The 25,924-nt window shown below is 51.2% G+C and overlaps 1 protein-coding gene across 5 annotated transcripts; it reads left to right on the top strand.

The window, feature by feature from the left end:
* On the top strand, window positions 1-23,051 carry GJC2 (gap junction protein gamma 2). Of its 5 annotated transcripts, none has more exons than XM_065744964.1 (2): window positions 1-86; window positions 20,784-23,051. In XM_065744964.1, the coding sequence occupies exon 2, from the start codon at window positions 20,804-20,806 to the stop codon at window positions 22,049-22,051; it is 1,248 nt and encodes a 415-aa protein (XP_065601036.1). In that variant the 5' UTR covers window positions 1-86; window positions 20,784-20,803; the 3' UTR covers window positions 22,052-23,051. The 5 variants fall into 5 exon arrangements, with proteins under 5 accessions (XP_065601036.1, XP_065601039.1, XP_065601035.1 ...); XM_065744967.1 differs by lacking the exon at window positions 1-86 and adding an exon at window positions 11,027-11,059; XM_065744963.1 differs by lacking the exon at window positions 1-86 and adding an exon at window positions 16,912-17,216.
* The last annotated feature ends 2,873 nt before the right edge of the window (window positions 23,052-25,924 follow it).

The raw sequence follows: 25,924 nt of genomic DNA, 5'->3' as shown, positions 1-25,924 counted from the left end.
CTGTGGGCAGCTGAGCTGCAGGGATTTACCCCCGGGGCTGCGGTTATGCGGTGAGGACCCGCATCTTTTTTTCCTGGCTGTGAAAGGTATGGGTGACACTGAAGGTTGGGTAGGGGACGTTGGGGTGAGGGGGGGGGGAGGGGTGCTCAAGGATGCTCTGCTCTCCATCCCATCCTATTGTAATGTGTGGGAGCTGTGCGGATTGTTTTGTTCCTATAAAATGCTTTGGATTCAGTTGTGTCCTTAAGGTAAAGGAATCAAACTCAGCTCGGGTCTGGCAGTTGCTTACTGTGTGGATCCAGGGCTTTGCTTGAAGCTGTTACAGAAATAGGAAGAAGGAGGCGTTGCTCCGGGCCCCAAACAGAGCTGGGCTGAGATTCTTAAGAATTAAATATGAGGATGAAAATGGGGTCATCCCATTCTGAGGACATGCCTGAAAATCAGGAGGGTCTGCCTGGGCCCTGAGGTTGGCCTGGGTCAGCCTTCTCCTGGACTCATCTTGAGCTGCTTCTGAAGAGAGGAAAAGTGATAAAAATTGAGGAGAGCAAGAAATAAATTCCTTCCTCAGGGAGAGGAAGGGCTCTGGTGGAGGGCTCTGCTTCTCAGAGGTGGGGAGGCAGCAGGAAAGGCAGCCGAGATCCCATTTTCTATCTGATTTAAGTTACTGACATCAGGAGGAGGCTGGGCAGCTCTGAGTCGGGGTCAGTGGGACAACCCCATGGGGATGGGGACACTGCTGTGCTCTGGGGCTCTGGCTGGTCCCCATCCTAAATTTCCACATCCCAGAGCCATTGGAGGTCTTTCCCTAAAAGGGGATGAGGAGATGCTTTGGGATCTGGTTTTCCACCTGCGTACGGTTGGTTGAAACCAGATGATCTTTGAGGTCCCTCCCAGCCCAGGCCACTCAGTGAGCTTCAGGCACAGAGCCTGACTCTTCCTCATGCCCTCCACAGCTCTGCTGCTCCTCGGATACCGAACCAAATCCTGTTATGGGACCCTTGGGTTATGTTTGTGAGACCCAGCACAGCCAGCTCTCAGCTCTGCATCCTGCTTGCTTTGGGACCACCAGTGCAACTGCTCCACGTTGGCGTTGCTCCTTACAGCCCCGGTGCTGATGGGAACTGCTGTGCACATCTCAGCCCAGCAGAAGCTGCAGTTTTGCAGCTGCTGCCTCTGACCCACAGACAAAAGCTCCATTGAGAGGACGATGCTCTTTGTGAGGTGCTTTTGTGTTGTGGTATTATTATTTATTTTTTTTTTAAAGGACGTGAGCTCAGTTATCATCCCTTGTTAACGCCTCTAGATCCTTAGGTAGACCTAGCTTAAAGATGCTGTTGCATTTCCATAGCTTTTATTGTTTTCATCCTCATGAAGAAATGATCACCTTCCCCCTGGTTGGTGGGTGACCCTCAGCTACATCCCTGTTCTCCCCAGCTCATCGATATCATCACAGTGAGTGTTGTGAGGGTGGGTGCAGTGAGCTTGGTTGCAGCCAGCATGTTTCCTGAGTGCTGGAAGGGATCCCCTCGAGTCCATTTCATCTCCACCAAAGAAGTTGTCCTAATAACTTCATTTCATCCATGCTGAGTAGGACAAAGCCGTGTCCTGTGCTGGCAGGGGGTGAGCAGAGGGTCCAGAACCCGACCAACAGGGAGCAGATAGAACCCTAACCCAAAAGGGTAAACCCGCATAATAAAGGGGTATTCCTTAACCCTTAACTCTCCCTCAGAAGGGTAACCTTAACCCAAGATGAAAGGGTAACCTTTAACCCAACCCAAAAACCCACGGGCACCTTCTCGTTCTGCCCAGATTACCTCGCAGTGCCTCCCACCAAAAGCCTCCTTAGAAAGCATCCCGAGGAAGGAACTCCTGCAAACTGCACGAGCTATTCTGAGACAATCCTTGGGTGTTCTCCAAGACAGAAATACCAGAAGATGTTTGTTGGTGTATGTCATAAGGAAACCCCTCCTTCCCCTGTAACAGAGGTGGAGCACGGCACGGCGCGCGCTCAACGCTCTGCTCCCCCAGCACAGCTCTCCCTTGATTTATGGCTTGTCTGGAGCTCTTCCACCTGAGGTTCATCCAAGCAGCACAAGGGTCCTTCTTAAGGCCGAGCAGCTCCCTCTGACCCGCTCTGTTGCTTGGAGATCTTGGTGACAGGCCATGTAAACTGCTGTTGTTTCTGCTCTTCGGTGCCAGAAAAAAGAGAACAGATTGCAGGGCTGCTGCGTGCTGCCTGAGCAACCCATAGAGAGAGGGGATATGGAAACTGGAGGGAAAATGAGGACCTCTGTCTTACTCCTCCCCTATAAATTAAATAATAAGGAGTTAAATTACTGTTTGATTTCTAACTTTGCTGGAGCAATTTATCTATCTCTCTGCCTCTGCAGAGGGGTCAGGTGTTGTTTGGGGATGTTTTTTAAGCACGGTGGTGTATCCCCTCAGCGCTCTGGTTGCCCTCCCAGAGGTGAGGACCCCAAGGCTGCCAGCCCCCAGAGCCCTGGGCTGTCCCTAAGGCTCTGTGTGGGCAAGCCAAGCCCTTGGGCGATGACTCAAGGGTCCCTCCAACCTTCATGTCCTCTCCTGAGGTCCATCTTCTCGCTCCTCTGGGGCAGAGCAGTGTCCTGGGGTGGCTGCCCAGCTCTGTGTGCGTGAGGGATGCTGGGCAGGGGACAGATGGGAATGGTGAGGGTGATGTGTGATGTGATTGCAGGGTGACAGGGGCTGAAGGTTCCTTGGGAGGTCTCAAAGCAGGGCCAACTTTGTTGGGTGGAATTGCCCAGGGCCCTGTCCAAATGAGTTACTTCCAAGGGTGGAGATCCCACCAGCTCCCCGTGCCAGTGTTTGTCATGGAGAAAATGATTTATTCCCGGGAGGCTGAACTTTTTCTGGCTGCAGCTTGTCCTTTCACTCCGCATTTCAGAGGAGAAACCAGGACCGTCTTCTGTAGAACCTCCCACGAAGCAGCTGTACGTGACAGCAAGGTCCTCCCCTTCTCTTGGAAGCACAGAACATCCCGAGTTGGAAGGGGGACCCTCAAGGATCCCTGAGTCTAGCCATGGGGTGGCTGCCATGGAAATACAGGCTGCCATGAGGGGCTGCAGGCCACCTTGAGGCCTCCCTTCAGCTCCCTCTGCTCTGGGCCAAGCAAACCAAGAGACCCTTTGCCCCCCACATATTGCAGATGAGCATGAGCTGCTCCACAGGGTCAGGACAGGCAGTGAGGCCATATTGCTGAGCGAATACACAGCCAGCATTCCCCTCTCCATTAGGATCAGGTCTGTCTTGACATAGCTCTCCCACCAGCGGGATGTAAACAGATTGAACCTGGGAACGTGGCCCGGAAACGCTGCTCAGGGGCAGCTGAGCTGGAGCATCACTGCCTGCCCCACGCATCTCCTGCTTCCTTCCCACCAGGAGGGCTGGGATGTTCCTGCTGTGCTTCCTGCTTGGTGGCAGGTTGCAGCTGCAGGCTGGGAATTGTAGGGAACAGAGGAGCTGGGAGCTGGCACCCTGATGTAGAATCACAGAACCACGAAGGCTGGACAAGTCCTCTAAGATCACCTCTGTCTGAGTGTTCACCCACTACTGCTATCACCCACTGACTGTGCTTCCCCAGTGACACATTTCCACAGTTCTTCAGCTCCTCCAGGGGTGGTGACCCCCCCACCTGCCTGGGCAGCTGTGCCACTGCATTACTACACTTCCAGAGAAGTAGTTCTTGCTGACATCCAAGCCTGCAGGCTGAGCAGGACGCTGCCATCCCTTACCGTGGGTGAGGAGGACTTTGAGGACCATGTCTTTGGGCACCTAATGCCATAAATCCAGCAATAACTGCTAGTGACACTCACCCTGGGAAATGGTCCTACCCGTGCATCCAGCACTCTCTGCTTTGGAAACCTTCTGCTGATTCCTGAGCCAAATTCCTTGGGGCATGTTTTTCTCATCCCATTTTCCCTGCTGGAGACAGTGGTGCTATTTCTTCCTCTCTTCCAGACAGAAACAGTTAACTCAGCCTACTGTAAAGCTGACCTCCTTGTTTCCCACCCGGGCTGCCCAGCCATGGGGAGGTGCAAGAGCAGACGTGCATTCCCTCACCTGGAGAGTGTTTTGGGGACCCGTGTGAGCGCTGCCGTGTCCCTGGGGTTTTCTGCAGCAGGAGCAGCCCGTGCTTTCCTCTGGTTGGAGCCAGCATCGTGTGGCCCTGGGCATGACACAAGTGAGCACTGGCTCTGCAGGGTTTCAAGTGCAAATAAGCAGAGCTGATGAAAAGGCAGAAGTGCTGGAGGAGGAGAGGGGGAGAAGAGAGGCAAGATGACGTAAGGAGCTGGACTCGGTGACCCCTGTGGATCCAGTCCAACTCAGGGTATTCTGTGATTCAGTGATCAGTGGGGACACAGTGGGTCAGTGTCCAAAATCAATGCTCCATCCCAATGCCACGTTGATGATAGAAAGAGGGTGGTGATGCACTGGAGCAGGTCGCCCAGAGAGGCTGTGGATGCCCCATCCCTGGGGGCATTCGAGGCAAGGCTGGATGTGGCTCCGGGCAGCCTGCTGTAGTGGTTGACAACCCTGGACATGGCAGGGGGTGTTGAAACCAGATGATTTCTGATGTCTTTTTCAACCCAGGTCATTCTGTGCAAGGAAACGAACGCTTTCCCTCAGAAATACTGCTCCTGGGCAGGGATCTTTCAGCTTTCAGCCACTCGAGATATCCTGGCTGTGTCTGCTTGGTGCTGGGAAGGCTGCTGGCCCACGCAGTCCTCCCACTGCCCCCGAGGTGATGCAGAGCTGGGGAGGAGCAGCCCGTCTCTGATGTAGCCACTTCTCCAAGGGCACTAGGGGGAAGGCTGACTGACGTTCAATGGGGCTTTGTTGCATTCAGATGAGGTGCTTGGCTTGGCTAAAGGCAGGTGGGAGCTCTCAGGCCACCAGCAACCCAAAGCATTTTTCATCTGTTGGGGATAGAGCAGGAGCAGCTGGGTGTGAGCAAGGGTGAGGCCTGGACGTAGGGGTGTGTGAGCCCCCCCTTGCTGTGCTAGGCTTGCTGCTCTATCCAGAAACTGGCTCCTGGTTGAACAGGCACAGGTTGGACACGGTGTTTGGTGACACATTGCACCACTGTGACCAAGGCACGGAGAGCTGCCCAGTGTCCCTGTGTAGTGATGAGGAGATCCATTGGGCCGGAGGAGCTCCAGCATGCTTCCCCTGGTGAGATGGGCTGCGTGCCCTCGTGATTTGGGGGGGGATGTCTGTCCCTTTGGCCTGCCAGATCTCCTGGGGTTGATGTTGTTTGCGTGTCTGCTGTAGGGTTTGAGTGTGGATGTTCCTGCCCTGAGACTGGAGAAAGCTTCAGTGGCCAACGGGGGAGTCTGTGCTGGGTTGTACGTGGTGTGGTTGTACTGTGACCCAAGGAGGACCTTGGGAAGGCTTCTGATCCTCTGAATGAGTGGGGGGCATCGTCAGGTCGGATATCAGGAACAATTTCTTCTCAGAAAGAGCGGTGATGCAGTGGCACAGCTGCTCAGGGAGGTGGAGGGGTCACCGTCCCTGGAGGTGTTCAGGGTCCACAGAGATGTGGCACTGAGGGATGTGGTCAGTGGGCATGGTGGGGGTCAGTGGCTGGACGTGGTGATCTTAGTGGTCTTTTCCAGCATGAATGATTCTTTGAGGAGAAAATGGAAGGAGATGGATGAAAAAAGCTGACATCCCCACTCCTCGGGGCAGCGAGAATAGGAGAGCAGCAGAGGAAAGCAGGCAGCTTTCTGCCAGAGATGTCTAGCAGCAAAAACATGTGAGGTTTTACACGCTGGCCAAGATGTGCGTGGGTGTGGAGCTGATTTATTTGATACTCCACGAGCAGAACTTGCCTGGAGATCCCAAGGTGGGAGGATGAGAGGAAAGCTGTGCTCCCAGCAGCTGCCCCTGCTGCAAGCTTTGGACTGCCATCTCTCTTTTTAACTCAGCCCTCCAGGTGGGTCACAGCACTTTTTTTTTTTTTTTGTCCAGAAAATTTTAGCAGCACTTGTGAGTGCTGATAGGTGATTTGCATCGAGCATCTCAGAGTGTTTATGTTGGCGGGGTGTAGTTTATCTACAGCCTGAAATATTTGCTGATGCCTCTTATAACCGGAGCTGAAAAACAACAGAGCACTGCTGATAGACCTGCAGTGATTCGGGAAGGAGTTGATTTAAGGTGTGGGGTGAGAGCCCCACACGGAGAGGGGACCTCACCCAATGGTCCCAGTGAGGCTGTGACACCAATGGCACTGGGCCACGGTACCCAGGGCTCTCTGCCTGCCTGCAGCCCCTGACCTAGCAGGATGATGTGCTCAGCAGAAAGGCATTGGTTTGGGAAACCTCCAGAAGGGGTTGCTCAGACGTGCTGTCAGATAAAGCAAAGCAGCTCATCCCCACTCTCATACAGGGCAGTACCTTCTGTCGGTATGAACACAGCTCCCTTCCGTGCCCCTGACCTCCTCGCTTTGTGAAATCTCCAGGAGCTCAGTGGTACAACTCGTGGTTTGCTTAAAGGGAGAGAATTTATGGGGGATCCCACCGACGTCTGTGGGGTTTGGAGGAACTGAAGCTCACAGACAGCCCACGGGAAGCATCCTGCTGCCCTTCTGCTGAAGGCAGGATGGTCCCTCTCCTGTTGGACACAGCTGAGCTCCAAAGGGTGGCTCGACACCAGGGTGCAGGCAACTGAATCCCACCCAAGCATCCTAAAGAACACTTTAGGGTCCCTCCTGAAGTGTCATAGAATCCTAGAATGAATCATAGAGTGGCCTGGGTTGAAAAGGACCTCAGAAATCATTGAGTGGGCAGGGTCACCAACCACGAGAGCAGGCTGCCCAGAGCCTGGTGCCTCCCAGGAGTGTGGCCAGGGGCAGTTTTTCTGCTGGTAGAACCTTCCCCTCCTGCACTACCCCACACTTTGCCCCATCACCCCACGGCCCTTTTCCTGGAAGCATCCACAGAGCCTCCCCATCCAGGGAAAAGGGCTTTAGTCCCAGCCAGTAGATTAGGAAAGATCCTGATGTGCTTTACGCCACTGTGTCCCATTAGAAAGGGAGGGAGAGAAAGCCACAGTAGGAGAGCCCACCCTGCTGATATTCCTTGTAAAGGGAAGCTCCCAACAGAGAGGCCAACACAAATATTTGTAGTGTGGACAGGGGCTGCCCGACACAGGAATGCTCCTGTCCCAGGCAGGAGGTGACATCATCCGGATTCCTTCACTGAGGAATGCAGGGTTTGCCTCTTCCCTGTCAGTAATTGCTTCTTGAAAACAGACCTGCCCACGGATGCACCTCTGACCCAGCTCTGCTCTTTACCCAAAGTCCTCCTGTTCTTCTTTCGTGGCGTTGGCAGGGGATAAGAGTGGAAAAAAAAAGTAGGAATTGTTAATTCCCTAAATTATAGGGGAAAGCTCCCAAAAAGCCACAGCATTGGATACGTGGACGTGCACAGCATTCTGGCAAAGCACCCCAGACTGATAGGACTGCCCCAAAGCAAATCCTCCACACAACCCATGGCTTCTCCATCGGGTTGAGCATCTCCACGTCCCATCCCTGAGCTCGCAGCCCTCCACCTCTGGCTGTGCATTGGTTTCAGCACACACTGTTGGAAAGTTGTCACGGTCACCGATGTCCACACGTCATCAACACTTCCCCCAGCCCTGGCTACAGCAGAGGGGTCAGTTCCTGTGGGATGGAGGCTGTTGTCATTATTTCAATAGCTGGAACTAGGTGTAGCTGAGCTGCCCCCATTGTGGGTCCAAGGGAGGGATTTAGTGGTTGGAAAGGCACAGAGCTTTTTGCTCCCAGAGCCTGAAAGAGGATGGCTGGCAGGAAATGAAAGAGCCCTTCTCCGAGGCAGGGGTGGCTTCGCTCCTGCACCAGTTCTTTAATTTTCCATCAGGTTTATGGAAATTCTTGGCTGTTACGACTGAACAATTAAATCCAGAGCAGAAAAGAAGGGCTCCAGCCGAAGAAATAAAACACTTGGTCAGCCAGTTTTTTGAAAGGGGGATGGAATGAGGACGCTTGAATGGAAAGCAGCAGGGCAAGGGCTGCAGTCCTGAGGATGCTGACATGTGGCTTCAGGTGTGCACGGAGAGGATCTGCTGGGTTTTGGTCATAGCTGGAGCTAGATTAAACCAGCAGGGCCAGAGGAGAAGGGGATTAATGTTTGGGGCATAGCAGTGAGGGTGTAGACAGGAGAGACCCATCTGAGAGGGATGCAGTGGTGTTGCTGCTTTGGGTCAAGACCCACATGGGACAGAACTGCAGTGGAAGTATGGCAGAATGGTCACCCAGGAGGTGGTACAGAGGTGGCCAAGCAGTGTCTCTAGGGGGCTGAGGTGAAGGCTCCCACGCTCCAAAAGCAACAGGGACCCAAAACCCAGACAGGAATAAAGGCCATGATGGATGAAGATCTGCACTCAGTTTAAGTCTCTGGGTTCATCGCAGCTCAGTGAGCTGGATGCTGCTCCTCCAGCTCCCTGCAGCTGCAGGCATGGCCTGAAGCTCTCTACCTTGCCCATGTGTGTGCAGATTGTCCACTGTAAAGCAAGGCTGCCGAGCATGTTCTGTGTTCTCAGTTTGTGTGTCACTCCTCATGCTTCCTCGGAAACACAGATGGTGTTGTGGTTTCTTTATTATTTCTGTCTGGAGGCTGAAGGGAGGATGCCTTGCAGAAAATCACAGAGTCATTAAGGTTGGAAAAGACCACTAAGATCATCTAATCCTACCGTCACGAGGAAAGGAGGGGAAGGGCCAGATGTGGAAAGAGTAAATTTCCGAGAAGATCCTCCCACAACCTCATCTTCTTTCCTCAGTTTCTGCTTGTGGCCAGGCCAATGCTTGCGGATCTTCACGCCAGAAAGTCTCCTGATGGGTTCTGGAATATCAAAATGCACTGGACCAGATGCCCAGCTGGCAACCAGCATGGGGGACCAACCAGCAGCAAACACAGTGTCTCAGTATCTCCCTGTAGGGTAACTGATACCTTGACTTGGCGTTTCTAACACGGTGAAGGAGGACAAGGGATTTCTCTTTTGCTCCCTCTTTGCATTTTACACTGTTTAACTCTTCAAACATAGCAATGTTCAGGAGCAGCAGAGGAGGCTGAAATGGATCTGGGCTGGCAAGAAAGCTTTGAAGGAAAGAAAAGCAAGCAGAAAACTGGGAGGCCATTTGATGAATGTCAGGACAGGCTTTTAGTATTATTGAAGACTAAACTGTGACTGTAGCATCTTCAGTGTCCCATCTCGACCTGGCAGAGGGGAAAGCCTTCATCACACAATCCCTGCTTGGGAGCCAGCCAAGTGCCTGGTACAGGACTGCGTGACCCCTGCTCAGCCCCAGTGATGCTGGGAGCACTGGTGGGCTCATTGCTGCTCACTGCTGCACCAGAACCCGCTCCCATGCACCTGGTGATCTCTTGGAAACATTTCTACCTTTGGGAGCATTCTGTTCTATCAGCAAAGAGGGAAAAAAAAAAGTGCCTCATCTCATTTCCCACTTGCTCAGCTTGTGGGTCAGCCCCAAGTATTGCTGGCTCAGCCCTGCAGCCCAGCCTTCATGCAGAGGCTTCCCTGTGTCAGAGGTGAGGAAGGGCTGTCCTCCTCCTCCTCCCATATCTCCCCCTCTTCCTCTTCTGCCTCCAACATGCTCATTCATGAAAAAACATCTGTTGGATGGATGAGGAGACAGAAATTAACGTTGGCGCATTTTTCCCGCTCGTTGGCCAAGGGAGGTTGTAGGCTCAGAGGGTTTTAATCTTTGTTTTCACAGCTGGATTCAATATTGCCCTTTCTCCTCTCTAGTTTTTCATTGCTGCTCATTCCCCCGAGCAACCTGCTGCAAAGCAAAGTGTGCACTCACACTGGAGGACAGCCCTGGGGCTGCGCACACCCCGGGGCTGATGACCCTCACAGCCCCATCTGTTCACTAGGGATTATGCTGAGATGTCTCCTCTCCTACTGAGAGTCCTCTGTCCAGAAGGGCAGTGCTGCAGAGATGAAGGTGACATCCCATGAGGATCCTCTGAGAGTATCTGGCTGCAGCTCAGCTCTCCTGGCTCCTTTACACCAGACTCCAAGTGAGGTGAAAACGTCCCGGCAGCAGGGACCAGCTTGGTCCATCCTTTGGTAGGGGCAAATGTGTGGGATCTGCCTTAGCCCTGTGCATGGGGTCATAGTGAACCCTCAGCCCATGGTCCCAACCTAGACATCATGGGGTGAGGTACTGCAGGATGTGGGTATAGGATGGAGGGTGTAGAGAATGGGATGTAGGCTTCAGTGGAGGTGGTGCAGGTCTTGGAGGAGATGGTGTAGGGTTTTGTGGTGCTTGTGTAGGGTTTGGTGACAGTGGTTTGGTGGTGCTCATGTAGGGTTTGGTGGAGTTGATATGCAGTTTGCTGAAGGTGGTGTAGGGTTTGGTGGTGGTAACGTGTGTTCTGGTGGTGGTGACATAGGGTTTGGTGGAGGTGGTGTAGGGCTTGGTGATGGTGTAGGGTTTGATTGTGGTGCTGCTGTAAGATCTGGTGGTACTGGTGGTCCTGGCACTGGTTTGGATCCCTGGATGCCCAGCAGATCACACAGGCAGTTGTGTGCTCATGCACACTGTGGTGGATGGGGTGGGGAAGGTGCCATCAGCTCCCTATTGGGTGCCCAAGAGCTCAGACCTCAGGCTCTGAAGTTCTTAATGTCAAGGCTTCAGGCAGCAGCATGGCCTCATGCCAGGTGAGACTGGCTCCATTCCCACATGGACAGCAGCCTGAAAGCACCTCTCTACCTCACCTTACATCTCCGGGCAGAGACACCCATCCAACACCCCTCTCATCCTGTGAGCTTTGGGGACAAAAAAGACACGTGGCCCAACTTCTTGGCACGGGGACCCAGCTGTGAGGCTGAGTGCAAAAACCCTCACGCAGGGTGGGGACCCACCTATATAAACAAGGCCAGGAAGGCTCCAGCCATTCCCACCCCGTGCTCCCCTTCGGATCCGACCGGCCGACCTCTGCCAATGCTCCCATCCCCAGGACTGCTGGGGAAGGTATTGTACCACTCCTCCGGGCATCTCTCTCTCTGATATTCCTCTTTTCTGCATGTAGATCCAACTGCTTAAGTATCTCTGTGTACAGTTACCTAAGTGGCCATTGAAATGATACTGGTATGATAGTAAATCTTGGTCGGATGAGTAGAAAACTGCCCCAGTTGTTCTGGGACCTAGCCAGGATAGGAAATCTCTTATAGTAATAACATTTCCCTTTTTCTTTACTTCCAGTTCTGTCTGTTATCTAACAACAGTTGGCAAGAGCACGTCCAACCTGTTTATCTCCACATTTATCACGTTTGAGATCCACACGCTTTCCCCTTTTAACCGTGTTTAAATCTTATGAGTACTGGAAAATGGATGATAAGGTTGCATCCAAGTGGGTCCTATTCCCACACGGATTGGTGGGCAGCATCTTCACGCAAAATTCATGTAGTTTCTGTGTTGCAAAAGCTTGCACTTGGCAAACTGATGATATTTTTGGGGTGGTGAAGAAGCAGTTACACCTTTGTACCCAGTTCTCATTGCTGCCACTTTCTGGTGGGGAAGTAGGGCTGCTCCAACCTGTATGGACCTAGTTAAATTCTGGTGGGAGAACTGTCCTGAGCGCTGCTACATGTGATATGGGGATTTGCTCACAGTGACATTTGTCCCACTGTGTCTGATGGAAGAGGTATGTGGTGATGGAGGTGAAACCATAATTTTTCTTACTTGGGCTGCTGCAAAAACAGTCAAACTCTTAAGAGTCAGCAATCCACCATGCGCAAATGAAATAATGTGTTTTCAGTGTCTGCAGGATTAGGTGAGGAAAGCAGGAGGAGATGTCAAGCGTGTCCTGGTTTGCTTGTGTGGTGTCAGAGGACTCAACATTCTGCCTTTGCTTTGGGACTTTGTCTTAATCTCCAATCTCTAACGTGTCCTTCGGGGCTTTATCTTTATCCTCCATCTCTAAGATGCCAAGCTGCAACTCCCAGCTTGATTACTGCTGTAAGTACAGGACACTGGATGAACCTCTGCTCTTTGCTCCCCTTGTTCCTCCTCCTTTTTGCCGGGCCTCTTCCAGGCTCCCCTCTGACACCTGCCTCTGCCCACGGACAGGTGCTAGGAGAAAAACAACCCTCTGGAACAGCCAAAAATGGGCCGTTTGAATTTTTCCAGAGTTCCCTCGTCTTTCCCATATGCACCCTGGCCTTTCTCCTCTCAGTGCATCTCTGCTCAGTGAACCACTAAAGGAGGAGCTAAGGGTGATGTCAGGCGGAGGTGATGCACCGTGAACTGTAGCACAGCCGCTGTTTGCCTGGGGATCCACTTCCTCCGGTTTCTTTTGATTTTTTTTTTAATTAGTTTTGGCAAGTTTAGAAAGGTCTCCAGCAAGTCAAGCCTGGCCGGGTTCACAGGGATGCACCGGTGACACCGGGGATGCCGGCTGGGAGCTTTATTGCTTCCTGTTATGAGGGTTCAGGAGATGCGATGGGTTGGTGAGGGAGACGAGGTCCAGCACGAATGCAGAGTTTGGCCCCAGCACGTGGGGTGGGGTTGGAAATGTTTTTTTTTTTTTCCTCTTTGCTGCTCTGGCTGCTTCAGGAAAGGGAAGCAAATAAAGGGAATAATTGCTCGCTTTGGCCTTTGCAGAGACCTCTGGCTGTTGAAGCAGATCTCTGCCTCGGGTCTGCTTGCTTTGGAGCAAGAACAGACAGAGAGAAGAATGCCATAAAGGGCAGTGTCCCCATCACGGTCCTTTTCTTGCCACCTCTCTGTACGTCGGCCTTGAAAACTTCAGAAAAAAAAAGGTTCCATCAGAAAAAAATACGGGATTTTGTCAACATCAAAATTTATCTCAGGAATGTGTCCATTGCAGTGAAAATTTCAGCTGGGAAGGGCTGGAATAAATCGCTTCTGTGCTCCAGCCCGAGCTTAAATGCTTCCTTTGGGCTTTTGTGCTTTGTGATTTAAATCTTATTGTTATTTCCCTTTATTGGATTTTTCTTGTCATTTTCAAAGTGAAGTGCTTTTACCTTTCCGCAGTTATGATTCAGTGAAATCCCAAGGAAACGTTGCACTGTTTTTCAGCAGGAACATTCTTCATCCTGCTAACATCTGGCTTTTTCCTCTGATCCTCAACCAAAGCAAATTTAATAGAAATTCTGTTTTCTGACTTGGCTTTGATGCCAAACCGTGCTCCAAATTTAGTGGCAATCGAGAGCGAGGGTTTATATTTTCAAAGGGTGTTAAAGAAAGCAGCCTTCACCTTGTTTCCAGATATCCTCTTGTCACACAGCCCCAAATCCTTATGGGCTCTTTTTTTCTCAGTTTGGTCCTTGCTAGAGGCAGAGACCCACCTCCAGATTGAAACTTCAAGAGATTGTGGAATCATAGAGCCCTTGAGGTCCGACCATCAACCCATCCCCGCCATGCCCATTCATGCAGTCATTAAGGTTCAAAGAGATCTTTGAGATGACCACGTCCAACCATCAACTCACCATGCCTGCTCACAGAATCATTAACGTTGGAAGATACCTCTAAGATCACCAGGTCCTGCCCTCATCCCATCACCACCATGGGCCATTAAATGGATGCCGAGCAGGGAGCACAGAGGAATGAAACCTGGCGATGATGGGGATAATGTGCCATGTTGGCAACAGGGTTTGTCATCACCATTCTTCTGGAAAGTCCACGTGGAATTTTGTGACGGAGCAGATTTTAGCATGGGCATGTTTGATCCTGCCCGTACATTCTTTTTGTAAGATTGTTGAGGTTTTGGTGGTGTTCCTACAATGTGAGCCCTGATGAGTCCAACAATGTGGAGAACACCCAAAGCATCCTGGTCTAGAGTGAAGTGTCCCTGCCTGTGTCAGAGACTGGAATGGGTCTGCTCCAACCCAAACCATTCTGTGATTCTGTGTCAAAAATGAGCCCATAAAACCCTGCTTTGTACAGGAAATAGTGCATAAATGCCGGAGTTATTAATCACTAGTGCTGCTAAACAAGAGCAGAAATTCTCTGATTCTTGTGACTAAGGACAGGACTGTGATCTTTTTGGCCTTCTAGAGGTGGTGGTTGAGGAAACACGCGTTTTCACACCCTTAAAAAGGAGACAGATGAGAGCCCACAACCTGGACTAGATGTAAGTCAAGGGCAGTCATCCTCATCTTCCTCCTCTTCATCTTCCTCCTCCACCCCCAGCAGTGCCTACCCAGGGCCAGCAGAAGACAATGCAGATAATGGTAGGAGGAAGGGAAGCAGAGCATGGGAGGAAGCGCTGACACGGACATTGCCCTTCCCCGAAGCACGTTTACATCTGACAAAGATCTCTGCTGAACGCTGTTTCTGGAACAGCTCTGCTGCAGGCGTGGGGCTGCAAAGAGCAGTCCAACAAATCAGAAGCACCAACAAAATCAAAACCTGCCTCTTTTATTTTTTCCTTTTTCTTTCTTTCTTTCTTTTTTTTTTTTTCCTCTCTATGTTCTGTAAGATAAGTCTCCAAACAGTGATGCTGCTTCACGGGTTTTGGTTTGTAACAAGCAAGCTCGTTATTTGAACACATTTCTTCACTTTGTGTAGTTTTGAAACAAATCAAATGAATATCCAAAAGGTGAAAGAGGAGAAACTGAACTCAGCGCAGTGCAGTACAGAGCTGCGTAGGTTTGGAGTCAGACTGGATGCCTACGTTTGCTACTCATCACATGGGAGGAAGAAGTAACACCTGACAGAACTGTAATTAATACCAGCAGTCATTCATTTCAGTGGGTCCTCAAGAGAAACACGTCATGATGCTCAGGAATGCTGGTGGTGCCAGGTTGGGGAGGTGACCTCCAGCAGCCAGAAGTGTCCAGGCTTTTGTCACATCCATCCCTCTGTCCCTTTGTTTCCTTTTCTGAGTGCCAAGCACTAAGTGGAGCTCAGGGCATTGGATGCTGCGCAGGGAGTGAAAAGGTTCCTATTGCTCTTTTAGCCTGTAACGTTTATTTATGGCTAGAAAAATCTCTGTTTGCTCTCCAGTGTCTGCCTTGGAAGGAAGAAAACACAGGCTGTTTATAAGTGTGCATACCCCTGCCATTCTTTTATTACCCTGGATACACACAGCCAAGGTTTTGGCCCTTGCACAACCTGCTCAAATGGTAAAAACACAACAAAAGCAGACAGGAGGAAACACTCAGCCTTCCCCAGGCGGTGAGTTGGGTCGGTGTGGTGGGAACCACGCAGTCACCAGAGCCTGGAGCAAGAGCAGATGATGCCCAGCTCACTGGCAGCACGGATGCTCCAAGAAGACATCCACCAGAAGAGACTGCTGTGTGTATAAATAACCTGCAAAGGGCTTGGAGAGGCTGCATGACCCATGGGTCTGGGACCGTGCGGAGCTGCCTTTTATCTCAAAGCCACTGCCTGCACTCCTGCAGAGCCTGGAAGTTGCTCTCAGCTGGTTATTTTTAAGTAACTAATAATACTGCTCTGCAGCTCTATCCTGCACCAGCTGGAGCTGCTGGAGGTCTCGCCCCAGCCTGTGGTGGGAAGGAGATGTCGGTGGCCATCCCTCAGCTCTGGTGGGTCTCACGGTCCCGTAGAGGCAGCAGGTGTGAAATGTGCTGGGAGTGGGATGGGAGAATGGAGGTGACAGCCAGGTGGCACACCGCACTGTCCCTACGTGTGAAGGATCATGCAGGCGTGAGTTTTCTCTTTCTTGGTCTGGTCTCGTTGGGAGATGTCCTGGGAGGTTGGGAGGAGATCTCAGCCCAGGCAGTCTCTGGAACCAGCTCTGTATCCATTCAGCTCCTTTGGCGGTGCAGGCTTTTGTAGGTGTGCTAAGCACTGAAGTATGCGGGCAGATCATGACTACTGAACCTCTTTAAAGGTTTATTTTCCCCCCAGATCCTTTCCCAAACCTGTTCTTCTGAGTGTGACAGCCATCTCTCAAGGGTATGTTCACCTCTACATCTGACTTTCCTGAATATGAGTCTTTTTCCACCTGCCTATCAGAGATGGCTCCTTCTGAACAATGAATTAGCTTATCGCTGAATAAAGGTAATTAGTTTATAATTTAAAGTTACCACAATACACCTGGATCTGCCGGCCCCTGTGAACACAGTGCTTTGGCTGAAGAGCTCTGCCAACATGGAGAGGTGTTAGAAGGTGCTTTGTGTGCATATTGGTGATGGGTTGATGGGTGGACTCAGTAATCTTGAAGGTCTTTCCCAGCCTTCATGGTTCTGTGCTGCTGCTGCTTCCTTGAGATGCTCCAGCGAGCAGGAATTGCCACCTCATATCCCACTGGGCTCTCTGAAATATCCTGCTTGGTCAGAACCTTCTTGGGATGAAGGTTCCTGACAAACCATATGTCCCCTTGCATCAAAATGTGCATCCTCCCATGTTTTTACCCCCTCTAGGGGTGGGTCTGATCCTTTCTGCTCTTTCCCTCTCCTGGGGAGGTTTCCTGCCTCAGTTCTTCACTTTCATCCAGCAGCTACCTTGAGCCCTGAACCCACTGGTGACAATAAGGAATGGAGCAGGGACGAGAGGTGCCCCAGGGGTTCTTCTCCACTTGCTTTAAGCTTCATGCACATCCCCACACTTACTAAATTCTTTTCCTTTCCACAGAAAGCTCTAAAATGTGCCCCAGAGCCCTCCTAGGCTGTCCTCATCCAGGAGCTGGGGAAGCAGCGAGGCAGAACTTTCAGATCACTTCTCACTTCAGACCCTTGCCTCTTCTTATTTTTTATTTTTTTCCTCAGCTCACTACCCAAGGAGCTTTTGCCAAAATGCGTTTTCCACATGTTCCCTATTAGTCCTGCTCTCTGTCTTACAAATCTGTTACCAGCACCGCTAGCCGATGCTATTAATTTACTTCCAGTCCGCTCAAGAGCTCGGCAGCAAAATTCCAGGCACCGTTCCTAAAACCAGACCCGGCGGTTTGTTTGGATTTAAAAACTGATGCCTCCTTCCTGCCTGGTATATATAGCACCTTCTTGTAAAGCTCGGGGACACCCGCTGAGGAAAGGGGCTGGGGTGGGAGCTGGGCTGCCCCAGAGGCGGGGTCTGCAGAGCCTTAAATCCTGCCGCGGAGCTCGGCGTCCCGGTGGGGCATGGCGTGAGCACGGCGGGACTTTATCTAGGGCAAGGCGCAGGAATGCTGGTGGAGGAGGGCAAGCAGCACCATGTCTTCGTGAGTACGTTTTCCATTGTTTTCCCTTTGGTCTAAACAACTGGGTGGGAAGCGAGTAGAAAGGAAGGACGTCAAGCTAGCTATACATACATTTTTCCCCATGTTTCTTTTTTTTTCTCCTCGTCCTGCTTCTTTCAGACTCAAGTTTTAAAGTTTTTCACGGTTCTGACAGCTGTGTCTGCAAATGTACGGAGGGGATTTTGGCGGTGAGAAAGTGGATCCGAGGGCTAATTGCTGGCTCCGTGGGATTTGCACTATTTTAAGGCTGAGCCGAAGGCGCTCGGTTTGCCGCTGTCGCGTTGAGAGGTCCCAACTTCTATTTGTAGCTGTTTGGAAGTGAAATGCGTGCCCGGTGCCAGTCAGCCAGATGTGTGCAGCTGCAATGAATGGGTTCCAAGCTGCGGGGACGCTGAGTCCCCCCTGGGATTTCTCTGCTTGTAAATAAGCCCCACAAGCCCCACCCCGACCCCATCCGTTACCTGCTGCAGCCCCACACAGCTCTTGCCTCAGTGGGCTGATCGCGGGAGGGTTTTTCCCTCGTCTCCTTCAGCTGTTGTTGGGTGGGTGGGTACACGTGGGAGCACAACACAGCCATTGAGGTGCAGTCATGCCCAGAAGCACAGCCGGGTCCTGGCAGTGCAGGAGCAGCTGGGGGATGTTTCCTGCAGATGTTGCTGTCTGTCCAGATGTGCACAGCAGGCTGAGCACAGGCTCTGGCTGGTAGTTGGCATCCACAGATCGTGTCCTCCAAGCAACTTGGTTGTTCTGTTGGTTTGCGATTTCTCTCCCTGATGCAGGGGGATTGTTGAGGGGTTTTAAGCCAACGTTGCCAGGTGCTCCTGCCTGAAATGAGCATCCCGGAGGAATCAGCGTGTGCTTTGCTAACAGATGTCAGGTCAGAACTTAATATTTGCTCCAAAATCATTGTCTTTGTCAAGCCCTCACTGCCCCAGCAAAATTGCTACTGGGAGGTGACTCTGACCTGTGGGGACTGTGTCATGGAATCACAGAACCACAGAATTTGGGTTGGAAGGAACCTTAAAGGCCATCCAGCTCCATCCCCTGCCCATGCCACAGGCAGGGACACCTCCCACCAGGCCTGGTTCCCCAAAACCCCATCCCACCTCACCTTGAGCACCTCCAGAGGTGGGACATCCACAGCTCCTCTGGGCAGCAGTGCCAGTGCCTCCTCATTGTGAAGGATTTCTTCCTAATACCTAATCTAAACCTATCCTCTTTAGTTTAAAGCCAAGGACAAAGAGCCCCGTCTTTCCTGCAACTCCCTTTAGGTACAGAAAAGCTGCTATAAGGCCTCCACAGTTCTCGAGGCTTGGGAAATGACAAATTATCCAATGTTGACCTCAGACACCTTTAGGTGAGTGCTGAGATGACAGATGAAGTTCTCTACAGGACATTGGAAGCCCACTGTGTATAACAAGCTTCATGCGAGGCTTGCAACTGACTGGGGATGCTGATGGGGGCATGGAGACCACCAGGCTGGGTTGACCTGCCCCAGTCCTGCCCTGGCTGCTCCAGGGACAGATGTGCCGTGTCCCACAGTGGGCAGTCAGCACCCCAGTGCTTTCCCTTTCCACCCCTTCCCGATGGTGCTTGGCCAAGTGCCAGCATGAATCCCGCAGGTCAGATAATGTCCCGTTTTTCTCATGGCTGAATAGGTACACAAAGCAAAGGAAGGGTTGGGGGTGCTTTGAAGTGAGTCTAAAAGAAGCCAAAGGCACTCATGGAGGACAGTTTCCCACCTCTGAGCAAATAATCATAGAATCATTTGAGTTGGAAGAGCCCTTTAAAGGCCATCTGGCGCTGTTCCTATGCACTGAACAGGGACACCTACAGTTCCTCCAGGTGCTCACAGCCCCATCCCCTGACCTTGCGTGTCTCCAGGGCAACCTGTGCCACTGCTTCACCACCCTTATTGCAGTTTTTCCTTATATTCAGTCTAGAAATAAAGAATACAATGCAAAAATATCCGATAAATAAATAGTGGGTGATCGCTTTCCACAATATTCTGTGGTTGAACCACTGCGTCTGCAGCAGCATTTCTGTACTGACTGTTGGGTTCAAGGCATCACTACTGAGGCAGGAGTTGGGGATTCTGGTCCCCGTAACATGGAAAGCTTCAGAAGGTAACTTGAGGGGAGCGAGGAGACCTTCTCCCCTCTTCTCCTGGCTAGGGCATGCTGCTTCCTCACTCCTTGCCTCAGTTTCCCCAGCTGCAGGACGGGAACATTCCTCAGCACCATCTGCAGAGTGCTCCCACAGTCCCACTCTGGTGTGTGAAGACTCGGAGGTTTGGGTTCGCAGAGGATTTGTTTGATCTAGAAATAGCAGGGTTAGAAAATTCCATCTGCCGGCTCTCGAGAGCCCTCGACAGTAGAAGAATTTTGCTGCATCTTGAGCCTCGGGCCACATCGTTACCTCCCAGGGCAGCAGCAAGGCGAGTGTTGAGCAAACCAGAGCTGCTTGGCGCCCGTCCTAAGGAGCAGCAGGAACAAAATAACATTCCAGGGAAGCAAAACGTGGAGAACGGAGTGAATCACGTTGCATTTCTTGCTCCTGTGCTGTTGCTCGAGGTTGTTCACACTCCAGGCCCACTCCATGAGGTCAAAGCCTCCAGTGCAAACTTTGGGGTGTGGTTTGGTGTCTCCATGTAGAAGTGCTGGAAAGCTGAGCTAGGACCAGACTCGTGTCTTGTGGCATAATTTGTCCTCCTTGACACTTACCTGTGTAAATGAGAGGGCTGTGGGGCAGCGTGGGGATTTGGGTAGGTTTGCTGTGGGTTGTGCTCTCAGTGAAGGTTCAGTAGCTATTATGAGCCTAGTGCAGACGAGGGATGCAGGGGTGCAGAAAGGACGAGCCCATCCTCTGCTGCTCGAGGGTGAGGGCCTGCTGTCCACCAGCACAATGCCCTTGGTGTCTTGGTGCTCTCCCCATTGCTCTCACCCTCAGGTGTCTGCCAGCCCAGCTGTACAATTACTGCCTGCCTTTAATGATGCCTGAAGGGCTGAGGAGCTCCAGTGATGCCAAGGAGCTTGGGCTGAGACCCCACTGCAAGGCAGGCTGAGCACAAAATGGTTCCTCTTCCTCCCCAGCTGTACAGGCCTTCTAATAAATAAATGCATGGTTTTCTCTGAAAGCTTTTGAAGGTTTATTTATAAAAGAGTCTGCATTTGATTTAAGCATTTGTTTTGCTTTGTTTTTCAAAAGGGACTTAAAAGGGACATCAGCCTGTAAATATAAATATTCCCATTCTTTTTTTTTTTTTTTTTGATACTTTGCATTTTTCTAGGTTCACTAATAAAAGACATTTCAGCATCCCCTGCTCTGGCACTCAGCTTGGGCGCCTGAGCCCGTGGCATGTGAGCAAGCAGCTACAACAAGATGAGCACCTTCTCATGTGCCTTGGTGGCTTCCCATGGTGCACTGCATTCATTTTTAGTTGCCCAAGCTCTTCTCATCTTGAAACAGGCAACAAAACACGTCGTTGGGATGTTAACTTACAGCTGTAAGCCGTTTTGTTTTTTTCTCCCCCCCCCATTGTTCCTGCAGGTTATAACTGAGTAGCCCTTATGACCAACATGAGCTGGAGCTTTCTCACCCGCCTGCTAGAAGAGATCCACAACCACTCCACCTTTGTGGGGAAGGTCTGGCTCACCGTGCTCATCGTCTTCCGCATCGTCCTGACGGCAGTCGGTGGAGAATCCATCTACTCTGATGAGCAGAGCAAGTTCACTTGCAACACCAAGCAGCCTGGCTGTGACAACGTCTGTTACGATGCCTTCGCACCGCTGTCGCACGTTAGGTTTTGGGTCTTCCAGATCATCATGATATCCACTCCTTCGGTCATGTACCTGGGCTATGCCATCCACCGGATCGCCCGGTCAGCGGAGGAGGAGAAGAAGTTCAAGGGGTTCAAGAAGAAGAAGCAGTTTGCTTTGAACTGGCAGGCGGTGCGCAACATGGAGGACGCGATGGAGGCGGACGAAGAGGAGCCCATGATCTCCGACGACACGGCAGAAACTGAAAAAGCCAAAGCCAAGCCCAAGAGCAAAGAGCAGCAAAAGCACGATGGGAGGAGGCGAATCCAACAGGAAGGACTGATGAAAATCTACGTCTTCCAGCTGCTTACCAGAGCTTCGTTTGAGGTTTGTTTTTTGATAGGGCAGTATTTGCTCTATGGTTTTGAGGTCGAAGCTTATTTTGTCTGCAACAGACTTCCTTGTCCTCACACGGTGGACTGCTTTGTGTCCCGGCCAACAGAGAAGACAATCTTTCTGCTGGTGATGTACGTGGTGAGCTGTCTGTGCTTGCTGCTGAACATGTGTGAGATGTTCCATCTGGGCTTTGGGACCATCCGAGATGCCATCCGCAACCGGAAAATCAACAGCTTCAGGCAGCCCCCCTATAACTACGCCTACCCTAAGAACATCTCCTGCCCTCCCGAGTACAACCTGGTGGTGAAATCGGAGAAGTCCACCAAGATCCCCAACAGCCTGATGGCTCATGAGCAGAACTTGGCTAACGTCGCTCAGGAGCAGCAATGCACCAGCCCGGATGAAAACATCCCAGCGGACTTGTCCACCCTCCACAAACACCTGCGAGTGGCCCAGGAGCAGCTGGACATAGCATTTCAGAGCTACGGCAGCAGCCAGGGCAACGCGCAGCCCTCCCGGACCAGCAGCCCTGCCTCGGGCGGCACAGTGGTAGAGCAGAATAGGGCCAACACCGCCCAGGAGAAGCAAAGCGCTAAGCCCAAGGCGTCCTTGGAGAAAGGCAGCTCCAGCAGTAAGGATGGAAAGACGTCTGTGTGGATATAGCTTGTCTGGCAGCAGAGAAGGCAGCGTAAGTGGGGTTTTATTTTGGGTTCTGGTTTTCAGTGCTGTCTTGAGTTTATTTCACAGGGCACAGACATGTTTTTTTCTGTGGAAGTCAAGAGAGAAAATGAATTTCAGACCAACTTAGTACCGTCTTCCGGTGCATTAACAAAAGACATTTCCTTCCTCTTCCCAACACGTTCTCCACCTGGGAACCTCCGGTGAGTGACAGCGATGACTGCATCCCAGCAAGGTTGGTCAGCCCGCTGTAATGGAAGGAGAGAGCAACCCCCACACGCTGTGCAGTGGTCAGACAGCCTTTAATTACTAAATATCCTTAATCAAAATTAATTTCCGATCCCTCTATTAGAATGGAAAGTGACTGATACATCAACGAACATTCACGGCACGCTCCCAGCTAACGTCTCGCCGGAATTTTTCAGCGCACAGCAGGCAGCACTGGAAGGAGAGGCAGCAGAGGTGCATGCGTAGCACAGCACCGATGGTTCTCACCTAATATTCTGCGCTGAAACAAAAAGCAAGCACAGCCAAGCACTCCGCAGCGTGAGCTGGCAGTGACGTCGCTGCTCGTACCGGTGCCTGAGTAGCACTTGCTACAGATGTGGTGGGAATCACTGCAGTCACGGTGTTTTTAACAAACTGCTGCTTCACATCATCAGAAAGTGCCTTTTCTCAACCAGGAAAACAATGTCATAAAGGGCATCAACTTCTTCTTGTGCTAAATTTGAGTAGAGTTGGGAAGATAGGTGTTGGCAGATTTGTTTTTCTGTTTAATCAAACTCTTGCATAGTGGCAGGCAGCAGACCTATGCATAGCGCGTATACGATGCGTGTGTACATGTCAGTATATATATGGACATGTGAACGTGTGTGTGAATACATAGATGTATACATAAACGTGATATCAACCCTCCGGTAACTTTACGGCTTTCCACTTCCCCTGGGAAAACTTGGATCCAGAAGGGGTGGCAGTGGGGAATGGGTGGGTTGCTAAGGGGCTCAGCAGCAGTCCTGGCATTATGGGGGACAAGGACCAGAGCAGCAGCAATAAGTTTCCCCTAGTTTATGGAGAGATTTCTTTTGGCTTTGCTTGGTTTTAAGGCTGTCTCCTTGAAGCTGCGGGAGCCCCTGCTGCTGCTGGATGTGCTTTGGTGGGGTGGTTTCATCCTGGAGCTGAGATGTTTTCGAGATGCTTGGGGTGATTCCCCACCAGGGAGGCAAAGTAGGCAGAGCCTTCCGGATCCAAGTTTACAAGGAAGAAGTAAATCCTTACAGAACACAGCCTCATTCCTGCGCTGAGCTGCTCTCTCACAGCCATGCCAGCACAAAAGCCCTCATGCCACTATTTCTTCTATGTAACTTCTTGTTGGGCTCTTTCTCATGACCCTGAGATCAGTGTCTGGAAGCCCCGAGGGTGCCTGTTCTTCCCCAGCCACCACGTTACCTGGTGCAGTGCCCCTGGAGAACAGTGCTGGTAGTAAATAGTAGGTTTAAAAAGATGCAGAGAAACATTCTACGAGGTATCCAGCTACAGATACTCGCTATGGCTTCGAGTAACAGTCTGAAGACAGTTCCAGGCTTGTGCCTGACCCTGAAAGCACTGCCTGGAGCACTGCCTGCTCCTGCTGCTGGAGTTGTTCCCTTTGGATAAGGACAACTGTGGCACACAGGAGGCTCAGTGCATCCTACAGCAGCACCGTCTGCAGCAGCACACACGTCGTGTGCAGGGATGCTTTGTCATGTGAATTTTCCATGAAGGGCTCTGAAAGTTCACAGCATGGTGGTAGGACAAACATATCCACCCGTGCTGCTCCTTGTCCTACACATAGGCACCTACCCATGCAGGGAGACTGGGTGCTGCTGGCAGTGCTGTCAGGAAGGTACAGAGAGCCCAAGGCCTATTCCCCTGAAGATTTGGGCTGTTTGAAGACTGTCTCATCTCCTTTAGCTCTGCTGTAAGCCAAGCAACCCTACTTTCACCAGCCTGTCGTTTCCATGCCACGGATCCAGCGTGCCAAGAGGAATGATCAGGCAGCCCTGGCAGCAGATTTGCAGCCTCCTCCTGGCTGGTGTCACCAGCACATTTAATGCGCACACACTGTTTTCCATAGTGGGAGTCAATAATTGCAGTATTGATGAGTACTAGAGCCGGGGCAGACACTTGGGTGTTCAATACGAGCTCCTCGTCAGGCAGGGTAACTGGGTAACTGCCCTGCTCTGTAGGGCTTGAAAACTTCCTCGCATAAAATGCTTTGCAAATGAGGGCTGGTCTCGCTTTCCCATTTTTTTTTCTAAGGGTTTTGACAGGGACTGAAGCACAAGGGCATGCTGCTGGCAGGACTGCTCGATGCCAGAATCTCGTGGCGGGCTGCCAGGCTCCTATTGACTCCTCTTATACCAAGGAGTCGCCGCTGTTCCTCCAGCCACCAGCGTGAGTCAGATAGCCCTAAAAATATGGAGGTTTATTATTATAATTAGATATATCGAATTGCTCACTTCCCCCTTTCCTCCACTGCCTGCCCTCTGGAGCCCTTATGATCTGTGTGCTCCACTGAGTCACCACCACCACCAAGGCACCACCATCTCCACAGCACTGACCCCATCCAGGGCAGGGAGGGAAATCCTGTCTTTATTGTGTCTGTTGGGAAGGAAAAGGATAGGAAGGCAAAATATGCATAACCACAAGCAAAAACCCCACCACAAACCGAAACGGCAGCTCGAGGAATTCCAAGCAGACGACGGGCAGCATCGGCCATGGAAGAAATGCCAGTAGTGTAATTAACACTTTGCTTTCTTTTCTGCAGGTTAGTCATTCAGTTCACGCTCCAGACAGGTTTAGCTCTGTAGCTGAACTAATCGTAAATGTTGATCCTCTCACTGAGCTTTGCTGGGTGAAGTGCCCGCCCCTGCGTTTCTGTTCTTACCATTCAGGGCCAGGAATGTCCCACGTAAAAGCCAGATTACCTTGTTGCTTGCATTGCATTCCACTGGAAAATACTTGAACTTAACTCAAGGCCATAACCAGTCTGTGCTGTTACAAAGTTTCTGGGATTTTGTTGTTGTTGTTTGGTTTTTTTTTTGTTTTTTTTTTTATGTACTAACTATTTGTACTAGAAAGTTTTTGAGTACATGAGGTTGAATCTAAGTGTTTCTCAGTGTAAATGTTACATCTGGAGTGTAGTTAGGTTAAGCGTTGGTCAAATGAGAAAGAAACATCAGCCTGATTCTTCAACTGGCTATTCCACACCCATTACTAATAAAATGGAATAAAACTTGCCTTTTGTTACAGTCTGCAAAGCGTGTGATGTTTCCGTGAGAAGGGGGATGAGTGCTGATGAGAAGAAATCCTTCCCCATCTATTGTTTGCCTGCTTTGGCCATATAAGACCTCTATTTTCCCACATACAGCCATAAATCACTGCAAAATATTTTTGCCTTAAGAAGTAGTTGACCTTCTGGTTGTTTGGGATGTGTTGTCTCTCTGATGAATCACTGCCTGCAGTTCCTTCAGGCGAGGAGCTGAAGCTGCCTAGGAAAGCCTGTGCTCTGAAAAGTGAGAAAACTTCGCTGAGCCCAAAGTTACGGAGCAGACAACGGGACAGCCCTTTGAGAAAACCTGCCTTCCAAAAGGAAAGAAACACACAATCATTCCAGTCAGAAAAGACCTCTGAGATCCCCGAGTCCAACCCCAAACCTGAGTCCAACCAAAGCTCAGTTTTCATGAAGACCTCAGTCCCTGCCACGAAGGGACAGGCGCATCCACTCACCTCCACTGTCCAAAGAGGCCTCAGCACGCAGGTTCTGGGCGCATTTCTCTCCATTCCTCTGGTGGTTGTGGGGTCTCCAGGGTTCCGTTG

The sequence above is a fragment of the Cyrtonyx montezumae genome, unplaced genomic scaffold (assembly GCF_038088225.1).
Source record: "Cyrtonyx montezumae isolate F1298 unplaced genomic scaffold, pur_monq_1.0 scaffold_32, whole genome shotgun sequence".
Lineage (NCBI taxonomy): Eukaryota > Metazoa > Chordata > Aves > Galliformes > Odontophoridae > Cyrtonyx > Cyrtonyx montezumae.
This window is presented reverse-complemented; position numbering and strand designations above follow the sequence as displayed.